The following is a 16,207-nucleotide window of genomic DNA, read 5'->3' as shown; positions in this document are numbered from 1 at the left end:
ACAATAAATTATCTCAAGTATTGTTATCGTTTGTACAATCAATAGGTATATCCATATTATTTTATTTATATAAACAGAGGATATTCATCACATCAGTTCAGTTGTTAATTTATTGAACAAGGCTACAAACGTTTGAGTGCTTACATAATACAAATTTAATTAAATAACTATTTTATTATAGTTAAATCATTTAGACAAATATCTCTTTGAACAGTCAAGAAAAGTTGGTAAGTTAACATTTTTGGTATAAAATATTCATAAAATTTAGTAAGTAACTTAGTATTTACCTATTTATAGACAACATAATTTTTTCAAAATATTTAATACTGTGACTTTTGTTAGTAGATCTGTAGATATTTATCTACTATTGTTCAATTTTAAATTCAAAACCGATTTTGTTTTTTTGGAGTAATTAAAAAAAAACCCTTAATAATAAATTATCTCTAAAAGTTTGTTCTAGCGTCGTCTACACATCATTACGTTTTCCCTATTATATTTTGATCATTTTGAGCTATTTATAGATATATTCAATTTTTAAAATTTGTATGTTTTTTCTATTTTTGCTGGGTCAGAAATCATAAAACTTCAATAAAATATTTGTCATAAGTTGTTATAATGGCTGATCAAAAATATTTTAATGAGATACATAAAGTAAAACATTTTAAAACTATTTATAAAGTTTTTAATTATTATACAGCTAAGGCTAGCATATTTGATACAAATTTCGGCAGAATAATTATTAATATTGCTATAGAGTAATTTTTTTAATAATAGTAATAATATTATGGTATAGGAATAATTGGATAATCCACATTAATTGCATATTCAAAAATTGTATTATTTTCGTTTCAGGTTATTTCACAACAATATGAACACATTTTCTGTAAGCTGTCTTTTGATGATTGCATATTATACATGTGCACCAGTAAATGGTAATGTATATTTCAAAGCTACCAAGCCAAATAATGAATGGTGGTCAAGTACAATAATCTATCAAGCATATCCAAGATCGTTCAAAGACAGCAATAAAGACGGAATCGGTGATTTAAGAGGTATTTACTGTCAACATTTAATTTAATTTAAAAAACAAACGGGGTATTTGTTTCAGCTGTATTTATTTTTGGAAGAATGTGAATTAGCATTGATTAGTTCACCGTAATATTAAATATATGATCAATAATTAAATACAAAAAATCAATTCTGGCCGAAATCCTTTTAAAAGACTAACTATTAGCATATATTTCTATAGAAATATCAAATATCATTTAATTTAGAAAACAAATTGGGGTAAAAAAACTGGGTTACTTGCTTTTCATCTAAGTGAAGGTACTCCACTTTGAATCGGTCATCATATTAGATGTGTCAAATTTGAATTCGTTGATAAGAAATTTTATGCAAGAAAGCTGATTTCGAGTGAAAAAGGCAACTTTCATCATGTATCACAAAAGATTTTCTTATGTCAAATAACCTTAACTTATATGACTATTATTAAGATTTTAAAAAATCACTGTTTTTAATTAAAATAAATTGTGTAGGCAATTATATAGTATTCAGTAGTGTTATGAATATGTTCATAGTAAAAAAATAATTGTAATTATAAATTTAGAAAGATGTTTTTATATATTTAAATTGATGAAAGTACAATATATGAATAACCTTCTATACATTTTCCAGTTTTATGATTTAGAACCATAATTTCTATGAACATGAATCGAACACAAAAAAGCCAATTTTTAATGTCTACATATATTACTCAACTATAGCTAAAACATTTTGGAAATTGTGTTATATCTAAATATAATTATATCGTTATAATTTCAAATCTCTACGATTATTTACTTTTCGAATAGAATGTATTTTGTCAAAAACCGATGGAGTGAAATATATAATCACTATTTAGTTGTTTGTAAGTTTTTCAGTTTAATTAGAAAAGTACTGTGAATTTCTGTTTTTGGGCCCCTAACTAAATGCTACCTTTACCAGCAAGTAGGATCCATCGTTAATATTGAATATTAGAGAAAACATTTTTCATTTAAAAGTGTTGAGTGTTCGCCAACTCACAAAAAAACACCATTGTAAAATATTCAATATAAATACTTCTCCCTGACATACTTTAACCTTGAAGTAATTTTGAGTTCACTATGTAACATTTTCAGGTATTACCCAGAAACTTGACCATTTCGTTGATCTTGGCATAGAAACAATATGGGTCGGTCCATTTTTCAAATCACCTATGGATGATATGGGATATGATGTCGAAGACTTTTATATGATTGATCCTATGTTTGGTACGATGAGTGATTTGGAAGAATTAGTTTTTGAAATGAATAAGAGAAGTAATACTTTGTTAGAAATACTAATAATTGTATAGATTTGTATGTTTTTAATAATTTACATTTTAATTTAGATCTTAAACTGATAATTGACCTTATACCAAACCATTCAAGTCACAAGTGCGAGTGGTTTCAAAAATCAATCAAACGAGAAGGAAAGTACAAAGATTATTACGTTTGGCGTGACGCTTTAAATCAACAAGATGTCATCAGTAATTCATCAATTACACCAATACCACCAAATAATTGGGTAAATAAAGTACTGAGGTTAAATCTTTTATTTACAATATTTTAAAAGGTTATATCTATAAAATATTCAGTACCTTATGCATAATGTATATTATGTATTAACTTTAATCAAATGCTTTCTCTGTCACTTCTAAAGTGGAATGTACAACATTTATTTTATTACACAAAATATAGTTTGAATATTGAGCTATTGTTTATAAATAATTGGTGATCAAAATATTTGTAAATTAAAATGTTTTTATTTTATTACAGTTGAGTTTATTTGTTGGTCCTGCATGGACATGGATTGAAGAACGAAAACAATTTTATTACCATCAGTTTAGTAAGGAACAACCAGACTTTGACATGAGAAATCCGGATGTCAAGCAACAAATTTTAGTAAGTTGTCATATAATACCTGGGAAAGCATTTTATGCAAAACCATTCTAAGGGATGACGATCATTTTATAGTTCATTAATTCACTTAGTAGCAATTTTTTTTCTATTCTTAGTTTTACGATGTGGTATTTTGAACAAATGACTGTCAAAAACTTTATATAAATGTTATAATTAACTATTAGGTACATCATTTATATAATTTGTTAAAACTTACACTTATTACTACTGTGAATACTGCAGTGTACCATAGTATAATGCCAATAGAATAATTTTGCCTTAAAAAACCCAAAGTAAATCGTACTATGATAAAAATTGCACATGATTTCATTGAAAAAAAATTTAGTGCAAAAAAGGTCTCTTCAGCAAATAGTTTTTGAATTACAACACAATAATATTAAAATCCGGTAGTTTTTTCATAAATATTAAATTGTTTACAATCTTTAAAGACCCAAAGTATTTCAAAAATTATAATATCTATCATGTATAGAAAATCCTTTCAAATGTTTGAACAAAATTCAAAGTACAAATATTTCATTTTACTCTTTTATCACAACAAAATAAAAATTATTAAAAAATATTTGGGTAAATGTATACTTTTTAAGTTCTAACTAGATTAGAATTGGTAGACGAAACCAAAGTTGAAATATTAAGTTTTTTCACTGTTCCCAATGGCGATAACAGACCAAAACACGCACATCATTGTAAAATAAACTTAAAATAATAATTGATTTTGATTCATTCGGAATCTAAAAAAGTTGTAAGAAATTTATGTTACATCGTATTTCAATGTCCTTCTGCTCCTTCACTTATGGTCTTGATATTATTTTAAAGGACGTAATGAGATTTTGGATGGATAAAGGCGTTAATGGATTCCGATTTGATGCTCTCAAATATTTATACGAAAATGCCTCATTTCTCGATGAACCATTTTTGCCGGGAATGAGCAACGCCTCCGAATACGTGGAATTTGATCATATATATACCCAAGATCAACCTGAAATTATTGATACTGTCTTGGAATGGAGAGCGTTTATGATTAATTATACAAACAGCAAGAATACATCGATTTCCGGGTAAATGTTATTCACTTATACTGACATTTTATAAAATTGTATGATTAAATAAAAAAAAACGAGTAAGTGGTGTCTGCTGTACATTATGTGTCTGGAACATCACTATTACAGATGTATTAAATTTAACTTCAATAATCATTGTGTACGAGAAGTGGTTCTTATTATTAGGTATATACAATCTGTTCCTTTGGGGACAATAAGAATATGTGATATTAGAAACAAAATATTTACATGAAAACGTGATGGGAGGAGTCACCCAGTGGTTACACTACCCTAACTTGATTTTTTTTATTTTTTTTATTTTTTTTTTATTTTAACTCAAGGAAATATGAATAATATTTTTAACTTACAACAAAATAACTGAAATTGACCTCACTCACATTTGACTGTGGCCAGCCTACACGCTACACAAACCTTATAATTTAAATAATTTTTATCTTATTCCTGATGTTGTGTTATTAGTATAAATTATAATTAATAACAAGTTAATTAAGAAGTTTCATTAATAAAAATCATAAATTCATATTTTTATGTTGGACAGTTTGATGACATCAGAATCGTATTCAAGCGTAGATTTATTAATGCAATATTACGGCAACTTCACGAACCCTGGAGCTCAAGTACCGTTTAACTTAGCACTAGTGAGATTCCCAAAAGATGATCATATAGTTGAAAATATAGATACCATAATAAAAAATTGGTTGGCTAATTTACCAGAAAACGCTGTACCCAACTGGGTGGTACGTATTTTTGATTTATATACAAATGTTATGCACTATTCAGAACCTATGATCTCATTCTCAAATAACTCTTTGTTATATTGCTATATAAATCGAAATTTTTATGACACATTTTATCAATAATTGTATCTTCATTTAGATTGAAAACCACGACAATTTAAGGACGTCATCGAAATTTGGTGCCGAAGCGGCAACAATGTTTACTGCGTTGAAATTAGCACTTCCCGGTATTGATGTCACATATTACGGTAGTGAAATTGGCATGCAAGACAACATGTATTTGCGCCCGGAACAAATAACAGACGACAATCTTGCGGGTGGTCCGAAAATATCGAGACCTAGAGATTACCAAAGGTGTCCTATGCAATGGGATGATTCGATTAACGCAGGTATAATATACTATGAGCCATCTTATATATTATAAAAATAATAATTTAATTAATTTTTACACCACAATTACATAGTAAATACAAACATAAGTGTTGAAATTATTTAATATAATATGTCCTGAAACATAAATTGAAAAAATATTTTTTCATATTTTTAGTCATTAGGGTAAAAGTTACCGGCGATCAAACATTAACTGAATACTTAAAATGCATTATATAAAATGCATTAGATTCAAAATGATACAAATATGTAGGCATTTAAGTATTGCCACTCGTAATAAAAATATATACATTGGTCAAAAAGAAAAATCGATAAAATAAATACAAGGTTAATTAATTACAATACGTATAATTGATAAATTAATTCAAAGATAGATAATTAATACAATTATATGTTGTTTTGCCAAATTTACCACCAAGATAATCCTTTATCTTGGTGGTATATTGAAGATTCTAAATAATTTATACATACAATGAATATAATTAAAAATTAGTTTACAGATCAATATGATGGTTATTTAATAGGTTTAGCTAGAATATAGTTATTACGAACACTTTTATAATATGTATTTTTATAAATTAATTATACATTTACAAAAAACACAAGTTATTATCAGCCTATAATAATATGATGTATTAATTAGTTTGATGGTGTAAAATGAATAGTAAAAACAATGAAGAGGAGAATTGTGGGTTTCGGTTTAATGTTAATTACATTTAATTTGCTTTAACTTAACCTACTGCCACTGAATATGCAGTTACATAATTGATTTTAAAACAAGTTGTTTTATAAATGTAATATAAATAATCATTCAAATTACTTTTAAATAATTTTATATAATATGTCCTAAAACTACAATTGAAAATGAAAAATTAATATTTATAGTCATAAATGTAAAAATTATCCAATTTCTTTTCAAGGTTTCACTGAAGAGAAAAAGTCATGGTTACCAGTAAATCCAAATTATTACAAAATGAACGTCGAATCCCAGAAAAAAATACCAACTAGTAGCTATAATTTTTATAAAAAAATGTCTCAACTTCGAAAAACCGATACGTTGAAAAACGGCGATCTACGGACGTATAATATTACGAAATCGATTTATATTTTAAAGAGGTAACCAAAAAATGAACAATATAGCTACTTAGAAAAGTAGAGTAATGTGTTATTTTCGGTTATTACTAATCATCTAATGATTTTTTTCAGATCGCTATTAGAACACGAATCATACATAGTCGTAACTAACTTTGGCAGTGAAACTGAAACGGTCATCTTGTCCAATGTAATCGATAATATCAAGGACGAATTATTTGTATATTTGGGAAGTGAAAATTCTGGTTACAGCCCAGGGTAATTAGATCTTTTAATTTAAAATAGGTGTAGTGGATTATCAGTTTTGTATTGAATGCATTCATATATTTGTGTTTTTGATCTTAGGAGTAAAGTATCCACAATATCAACTGGGAATCCAATACAACTGCGGCCACAGTCAGTAGTCGTAGTAACAGATAAATTTATTGAACCTGATTTACCAAGAAATAATGCTGGCAGTAGTTCGACAGAAAGCAGTACAAAATTAATTAGTTTAGTCTGTATTTTTATAGTTACGAGGTGGATTTTATAAATTTATCTCATATTTTTTTATATTAGTTGTTATGTAAAACATTGTTATTAAGTTAATTGTAATAAATAATGTTTTTAAAGAACTTTGTGTCTATTGATTTTGTTTATAATGTCAAGGTTATTAAAAGAATTTAATTTAACCTTTTTTTCATATCGGTCATCTTTTTTTAAGCAGTAAATATGTTTTGTACCTCTTATTCTCAGAATTTTTCCGTCATCTAGTAACATGATCTAGGCGGTTAACGCGAATGAGGTTTTCAATGTGAAGCATAAGTTTTTGACAAAATATTTTTTGTTGTGTGGTTGTTATCAAATATTAAGAGCATAGAACCTAAGACATACATTGTTTACCAAATATTATTCATAAAATCATTTCCTAGATATGGCACAGTCATTAATATATTTTTTAATTTTTACTCTTTTTATGATTTTTATAGACATTTTTTAATTTCTACTTTTAAATTCTGAGCGGAGCAATCAATTTATTAATTTTACAATGATTTGTGAATTCGTTGAAATAATGCTTCGATTTTCAAATTAATAATATATTTTCCTGTAGGGTGTATTGAAAGAGAAGCTTTCTCGAATATTATAACTTATTTAGAAGTTTATTGGTATCTGAATCAAAAAAAAAAAATATTAATGACTGTGTATTAATAAAATAATGCACCATGGTTTCTTCACATCGGGTAGCGATGAAATGTCTACAGTCTTCATCAATTTTGAATCCTGCGAGTATAATTGATAAAAAAATTCAAACAAAGTAATTATGTCATTTTTGCGTAACATAGCGAAATATATTATAAATAAGTATACAATACAATTATAATATATTAATTTAAATTGAGTCATACTTATTATCACATTATAGACATATTTTAAATTAATATAATGAACAAGTTCTTGCTAATTGTTTTATAGTAACATTAAGAAACTCATGCTTTGTATCTTTCGTTTAATCAATGCATCATTATGTTTATAATATATATACATATAATATATGATAAGACACATCATCCATTTTAAATTATATGTATCCGATTTTATTATTAAGTATGTTGTATGATAAATTTCTACTATCATTATTATTTTATGATATTATAGATAATATTTATATATAATACAAGTACTATTCATTGCATCAATATTGTATCTATGTATTTATTTTATTTTTAATTTGCTTATGCACAACTTATATGGAATATTGAATTCATGTTTATTAATTTTTACGAAAAGACATTTGTTAAACAGCATTTAATGAAATGAAAAACGAAAAAAGTACATGTCAAATTTCTATGATTACCTATCTAGTTATAGAAATTAAATTCCTACCAGACATGTATGAAAAGCAGTTACCTCGTGGATTTCTATAATGATAAGAAATAGTAGTTAATAAATGTTTGTTATAAGACTTATGTAGATTTATTCTCAAAACCTAAAATACAAAACACTTGTTTTTCTTCTACACACTTCAACACGTATTAAAAGAGAAACTTTCTAGAATAATATACGAGCTAATAATAATATCGTAGCTTATTCATAAGTTTAAGGGTATTCGAATGAAAACATTTTAAAATCTATTAGGTGCTTAGGTATAATATAATATAATATTCAGGTTTATCCAAGCCGGGTAACGATTATAGAAGCCTAGAGTCTACATTAATGATGTTCAATCCAGCGATGATGGCTGATAAATAATTCGAATAAAGTAACTACTTACGTCATTTTTGCATAACATAACGAAATATATTATACATTTATAAATAAGTATTCAATACAATCTTATATTATAGTAATGAAAATTGTGTAATAGTTATCATCATATTATAGATATATTTCAAATTAATATAAATAACAAGTACTTGTTAATTGTTTTTTAGTAACTTTAAGATATTTTATGCTTTGTATCTAATATTTAATCAATGCATCAATATGTTTTTAATGTATAGAACAAAGCACATCATCCATTTTAATTAATATGTATAAGATTATATTATTAAGTATGTTTTATAATAAAATACTACTATCATTAATATTTTATGATAAGTATTGATAGTACCATATATAAATATATTACAATTAGTATAATTTATTGTGTCAATATTGACATGCAATGTATATTTTTGGTATTTTTTAATAAAATTATGAACCACTCATGAGGGATCATGTATTCATTTTCATTCGTTTTTATCAAAAGACTTTTCTTAACAGCATTTAATGCAATGAAACACGAACAAAAGTACATGTCAAATGTTTATAATTACCTCACAAATATTTAAAATATTATGAAAGTAAAAACATTTATAAAAAATGTTATGTATTCCCGGATTATAAGTAAAGTACTTGCATATTGTATTTTGAAGTACCAATACTCCCCACTAACTTTGCTTTCCTACCAGTTATGATATTGAAGTTGAAATCAAAGCATTTGTTTAAATTTACATCATTTACATCATTCACACTTAAATAGTTGAATAAACAACATTGTAAAAACAATACATTAGATGGCCGAATGTATCCAACAAAAAATCCAGCATAAAATAATCCTGATTTGTCCACACGGAGGAGAAAGTAGATCAATTTATATCCTGCGTTGACATAATTTCATCTATTAAATATTCGAAGGAAGTACCTATTAATGTCATTCTTTCAACATACAATGAAATATGTACACAAGTATAGGTGATACAATAATATTAGTTTAATTAAAATTGTGTAATACATACTTATTATTATCAATATATATTTTAATAGAACATAAATAATAAGTGTTTGCTTTGTAGTAACATAAAGGCATTACTCACTGTTTTATATCTTTTGGTTAATCATTACATATTAAATTTAATTTAATTTATATAAACGGAAGATATTATTCAAAGCAGTTCAGTTGATTATCGCTCTTAAATGTTTGAGTTCTCATTAAATACAAATTTAAGTTAATTTCATTATCTCGTATAACAATCTAGAGGAGGTTATAAGTTAATATTTAAGGCATTTAATATTTATTAGTTATTTTATTATGAACCTATTTATAGATAAAAATGATTTTTTACAATAATTATTACTGTAACATTTATACTTCTATAGTAATCTATTTGGGAGTGGTGTAGACTGTAGATAGACGGTTGGCTTAAGTGGCACATTTTAAGCATCGTCTACCGTCGACAGTTCCCGGATGGGTGACCACCCCGATTGTTCGATTGTTAGTAACGAATTTTTGACCCACGTACACGTGTTCCTCAACCATCAGTAAACCCCCTACAAAATTCTAATTGCAATAGTTTCCTATGGTTAAGATCAATAAAAAAAAACGAATTACCTATTCACTATGTTCAGTATATTACACAGTATATGTATTTTGCAATTTATATAATTTTTTTTTGCAATTCGTATCGAGGTAGAAACCAGTGAATAAACCATATTAAAATAATTATCATCGTTTCAGATTGTTTTACAACAATATGAAAACATTATCTGTATACTGTATGTTGATGACTGCATATCATACACGTGCAACAGTAAATGGTGATGTATATTTCAAAGCTACCAAGCCAAATAATGAGTGGTGGTCAAGTACAATAATGTATTAAGCATATCCAAGATCATTCAAAGATAGTAATAAAGATGGAATTGGTGATTTAAAAGGTATTTAATATAAAAATTCAATTAATTTTAAAAAACCAAATTGAGGAACATTGAACACTTTTTTCACCTTTATCCAAAAAAAATCTATAAATGACATTATAATGAAGCAAAAAGAGTTTGGAAATTGTGTTTGAATATAAATATTTGGTAATAATGTCAAGTCTCTACAGCTATTTACCTTATGAGTTCTATAAAATATATATATATATTATTTGTCAACAACTGGTGAATTGTAAATATGGCATTTTCCCGCCATTTGTTTATTCGATTTTCCATATTTTAGAAAAGTAACTACTCAAATTTCCTTAATTTTTAGCCCCTTCCTAAATCATTTAGAAAACAGTTGACACACAAAAAAAACCATTTAAAATATTCAATACACATATTTCACCCAACGCAGAATCTTTAACTTTGAAGTAATTTTGAGTTTATTTTGTAAAATGTTCAGGTATTACCCAGAAACTTGACCACTTTGTTAATCTTGGCATAGAAACAATATGGGTCGGACCATTTTTCAAATCACCTATGGATGATATAAGATATGATGTTGAAGACTTTTATGTGATAGATCCAATGTTTGGCACAATAAGTGATTTTAATGACTTAGTTTTTGAAATGACCAAGCGAAGTAATATATTCATAATTCATTCATAAAATAATCAATGATATCAATGCATATTTTTTATAATTTTAATAATTAAATATTTTTCTTTTAGATCTGAAACTGATAATAGACAGACATTATACCAAACCATTCAAGTTACAAGTGCGATTGGTTTGACAAATCAATTAAACAAGAAGGAATATACTCCGATTATTACATCTGGCGTAACGCTTCAAATCATGACGATGTCATCGGTAACTCATCAGTAGAGTTAGGATGTTGATGACCTAAAAAACACACAAAAATGCCCTAAAAAAATTCCAAAACACCCTAAAAAAAGTGCAAAAATGCTCTAAAAACTTCAAAAAATGACCTTAAAAATGATCTAAAATACTAATTAAGTAAGTGAAAAAACGTATTTATAAATAATAATTTTTATTAGAGATATGGGTATAATAATGGGTGTAATAGTAATTTAAAATATGAATTATAAATATATTAAGCATTTAAATAATTCAATATATAACACCCAAAGAGTAAATCTTATCGGAACGCGATAAATGTAATCACAACAAAAACCCCACAATAATAATATTAAAATTATTTTTGACTAATAGTCCAAATCCAAAGTTAGAGTTTAAATAAATTAAATTTGTTTCCAAACTTGGGTGTAACATTTGCCCTAAAAGATGAAAAAATGACTGAAAAATGTTGAAAAATGACGTTAAAAAACAAAAAAATTGCATTTATAGCTGAAAATGCAAAAATGCAAAAAAATGCAAAATAAAATTAGAATATTCTGCGTCAAGGGAGCATGAAACAAATTTTTAGCTAGAATAGCATTGTACAGAATAAAAGGAAAAAAATGCAAAAGTCATCAACATCCTAACTCTACTCATCAGTTACACCAATACCACCAAATAACTGGGTAAATAACATAATGTTAATTATTGTTTTATTAGCATTCATGATATTTTAAAAGATTACAAATAAGTACTTAATATTCGACACTTTACACACTATATGCATTATGCATACATATTTTTTTATAACGAGTCCTATTTAAATTTTGTTTCATTCTGAAGTGGAGTGTTTAAACGACCATTTTATTGTATCAAATACTATTCGAATATTAAACTATTAATATTTTTATTACACATTTGTTCATTTAAAAATACGAATAGAATACGAATCTTGTTGGTACAAGGAATGAATTTAATATAGTTGTTTCAAATTTCTCTTAAAAATATAGCCAAATGTCTTTAAACAGTTTAAACATTTACTAGGTACTTAACAAAAAAGAAAATTGTTGCTGAAGTGTTAAGTTAAGTGCCTGCAGGTGTTTGCATTTTCGGAAAACATTATGCATACAACTTAAAACATGTATATATAAATCGAAACACTTGTTGATTATTATTTATTTATTTTTACACAGTTGAGTGTATTTGGGGGTCCTGCCTGGACGTGGAATCAACAACGAAATCAATTTTATTTCCATCAATTTAGTAAGGAGCAGCCAGATTTTGACATGAGAAATCCTGATGCAAAGCGACAAATTTTGGTAAGTAGCTACATAAAAAAATCAGAAGGTCGTTTTATGCCACTGAATGTTTCGAATAATTCTAATATTCTTTACAAACCACTACAACGGATTAGATAATTTTGTATTCATTGTAAAATCTTTGAGTACCAAAAATAATTCTAAGCGGATAATGTCTGTCATCCTATACTTCTGAGAATATTTTAAAATTCATTAATATTAATTTTACCGTTTTTTTCTATTATTCAACAATATGTAGTACATTACTGCATGTTGAACAAACTTCGTCAAAAACTCTGAATGCATTATGCTATTCATTATTAATTACATAATATTTTAATAATTATTCGTCCTTAAATTATAATTTAACACTCTATGCTGTAGTAGGCAAAATATATTGCAAATAATTATTATAATATTTGCCATGCATAGAAAACCTATTAAAATCACAAATTTACCTTTTTTAAAGTTTAAAATTTATGTTTATTGACTGTTTCTGAGGGTGATTTAAGACCAAAAACACACTAGCGTATCATTGTGAAATCAAAACAATTAATCATAATAATCTAAATAATCTAAATAATCTTATAAGAAATTACTGTTACGTTATGGAACATTGTGTGACGTTTATTTTCCTTACGGATCTATAGTCTTTATATTGTTTCAAAGGACATACTAGAATTTTGGACAAAGGAGTTTCTGGATTCCGATTTGATGCACTTAAATTTTTATACGAAAATGTTTCACTGCACGATGAACCATTGAAGCCGGGAAAGGACAATACATCTGAATACAGTGAATTTTATCACATTTATAGTGCAAACCAACCTGAAGTTATAAGTACTGTAATAGAATGGAGAGCGTTTATGGATAATATATTTGGGAAGTGAAAATTCTGGTTATAGTCCGGGGTAATTAGATTTTTTAATTTAAAATAGGTGTAACGAATTATCATTTTTGTATTGAAAGCATTCATAAATTTGTGTTTTTGATTTAAGGAGCAAAGTATCTACCATTTCAACTATAGATCCAATAGAACTTCGGCCACAGTCAGTAGTCGTAGTAACAGATAAATTTATTGAACCTGATTCAACTAAAAATTATGATAATACAACAGAAAGCAATACTGAATTAGTTAGTTTAATCTGCACTTTTATAATTACAAAATGGATTTTATAAATTTATCTTTCATTTTAGATACATAATAACCTGAATGTATCAGACATTTATTCAGGAACATTATTAGGATAATTATACATTCAAAATTTGAACATCAAAAACAAGAACTTTGTTTAATATCAAATAATAACAATAATTGATTTTTCTTCTCTACTGGATATCCTAAGATATCAAATGTACACCCAAAATAATAATTTCGAATTTAAAATAAATGAGACCTATATTGTAGTAGGTATGTTATGAAAATAGATTTTTAGTGAATGCCAGACTATATTTCTAAGGATATTTTGATTTAATCTTGCTCTTATTTTTTTTTTTTTTTTTTTTTGATCTTAAGCTTCGGCAACTGAGGCCATTAGCTGTAGTAGGATTTGTATTGTAGGTTTGTTTGTATTGTATATTTTGGGACGGTAGGGGGGAACACGTGTGTGTTTGTTTTTGGCAGAATTTCGAATGGGGCACCCGTAGGTTTCTGCCATGCCCCGGGGGTGGGGGATGGCAGCACTTGTTCTCCGGTCACCGCGACTTGTCCGGAGAAAAATGCCGCCCGGTAGCCGAGGATCGAACAGCGACCGGCTGCGTCGCAGCGGACGCGTCAGACCACTCGGTCACCTCATCCCCCTCTTGCTCTTATTATATTGATATTTTTTATTAGTTGTATGGTAGGTTGAACTAATTGCTGTCAAAAACAAATCTGAATTATTATGATTTTCTAAGACTTAGAAAATTAGAATTAGAATCTAAGTGATAACATTTTTGGAAAAGGAATTATTTAGTAAACTATAATAAAGGAAAACTCTAGAAGAAGTTTAACCAATGTTGTATCTATTATATAAATGAATAAAAAAATTAAACTTAATTATACATTTAGGGACCTTTTAATAATTTAAGGGTCGTATATTTTTATAAACTCTTATGCACTTTATTGAAAAATAAACATTCTATTCATTTTTAGAATTTAAGGATCAAGGATGGAAATAGGTACTTTGAAAATCTCATCGGACATAGTCAATTAAAAAAATTGTAATACCTGCAATGCCTATAGTTAATGAGAAATTTTCAATATTTTTAGAATAGATTGGTCTTACAATAATGTGGTTAAACAATATTAAGGTTTATTATGTGCTTTCTTTGTCATTAGTATATAAGTTCAACCTAGGAAATTCAAAAAATAATTGCAATAATATATTATAAAGTATATATAACCTTAAAAATAAATGATAATCTGTCAATCTTTTTTCGCTGGTATACGTCCATCGTTAGACTCAAATTTCACATATTTATTACATTAATGTACTCACCTAGAATGATTAGACGCTCTCGAAATATACTAAACAGTTAAATTAAAATTATATAGAATTTAATATTATGATATCTATGGTGTACTTAAACATTAATTTGATAATTTGTCAACTCAAAAAAAAATATATATATAACAGTTTATTGTAATAATTAAGTTAAAAATTAGAAATCATGGTATTATGTTATAATGTTTATTTATTTATTTATTTATTTTTATTTATTTATTTATTTTATCGACGCCTCAGAGGCATAAGTATAGTACAGATTATAATTATGGATTATACATAATATAACAAGGTAAGAAAAAAAGAACATTGGTGCATGAGTAAAGAATAAATTAATGAAAATATTAACAAGTACAATTTTTAAGTTTAAGAATTAATGATGGCAAAGAATCATTAAAAATATCAATATTTGACATACTATTAATAGATCGACAAGCACGATCAAGAGGGGCTGCGTACCCATAGTTAGTGGTGTGAAAATTCGTTTTAAAAGTTTGGGGATTTCTGGAATAAAAAGAAGGAACTGCTAAAGATAATTTAGCAAGTAAATCAGGAGCATCAATATCATTGTTCAATAATTTGTAAATAAAGGTAACATCAAATTCAACACGTCTATCAGTTAGAGATTTAAAAGTATACGGGTTAATCCCGCACCGAAAAGTGCTCATTTTTATAAATTTATTTTGTACTTTATTTATACGATTAATATGTAATTGTTGATGGGGTGACCAAATAATAGCAGCGTATTCAAGGTTACACTGAACTGTGTAACTGTTGTGTAGTATAATAAATAAATTTACATTTTATTGCTTTTGATTAAAAAATATAATGCTTTATCTATTTAAGAACTTAATCACTTAAAAGAGGTAAAAGTGATATATTGACAGTGTACATTGTTACAAACTAAGAAGTTAATGTTATCTAAAATTAAATTAATATATAGTTCAGCCTTAATAATGCTCACGTGATGAATCTGATAATAAAATATTTATATATATACAATTTTTTTTATTATTTACCTGAAACTTCAACATTTCAGTTTATTATAGTATTTGATATTACATTACATCATTTATTTATATATAATAATAATAATTATATATATGAACATAGTAATAATATAATTTTTTTAATTTGCAAGTCAAA

General features: G+C 26.5%; 1 protein-coding gene and 1 pseudogene across 1 annotated transcript; both read left to right on the top strand.

Annotated features, from left to right (window-relative positions):
- Positions 1–98: 98 nt before the first annotated feature.
- On the top strand, positions 99–6,809 carry LOC111034229 (maltase A3-like). The gene is made up of 11 exons (XM_022315351.1): positions 99–227; positions 853–1,052; positions 2,157–2,336; positions 2,408–2,583; positions 2,835–2,960; positions 3,792–4,033; positions 4,575–4,773; positions 4,913–5,162; positions 6,084–6,279; positions 6,370–6,513; positions 6,601–6,809. The coding sequence occupies exons 2-11, from the start codon at positions 869–871 to the stop codon at positions 6,785–6,787; spliced, it is 1,884 nt and encodes a 627-aa protein (XP_022171043.1). The 5' UTR covers positions 99–227; positions 853–868; the 3' UTR covers positions 6,788–6,809.
- Positions 6,810–8,920: 2,111 nt separating this feature from the next.
- Positions 8,921–14,076, top strand: LOC111034269 (annotated as a pseudogene).
- Positions 14,077–16,207: the final 2,131 nt, after the last annotated feature.

Source organism: Myzus persicae, unplaced genomic scaffold (genome assembly GCF_001856785.1).
Source record: "Myzus persicae strain clone G006 unplaced genomic scaffold, MPER_G0061.0, whole genome shotgun sequence".
NCBI classification, from domain to species: domain Eukaryota; kingdom Metazoa; phylum Arthropoda; class Insecta; order Hemiptera; family Aphididae; genus Myzus; species Myzus persicae.
Note: the sequence above shows the minus strand (reverse complement) of the source record. Positions and strands in the feature narration are given on the sequence as shown.

Excerpts from the sequence above, each read along its gene's own strand:
- LOC111034229 (XM_022315351.1), top strand. The coding sequence starts at position 869 with ATGAACACATTTTCTGTAAGCTGTCTTTTGATGATTGCATATTATACA. Across the intron at positions 1,053-2,156 it reads CGGAATCGGTGATTTAAGAG|GTATTACCCAGAAACTTGAC; the intron begins GTATTTACTGTC and ends TAACATTTTCAG. Across the intron at positions 5,163-6,083 it reads GGATGATTCGATTAACGCAG|GTTTCACTGAAGAGAAAAAG; the intron begins GTATAATATACT and ends TTTCTTTTCAAG.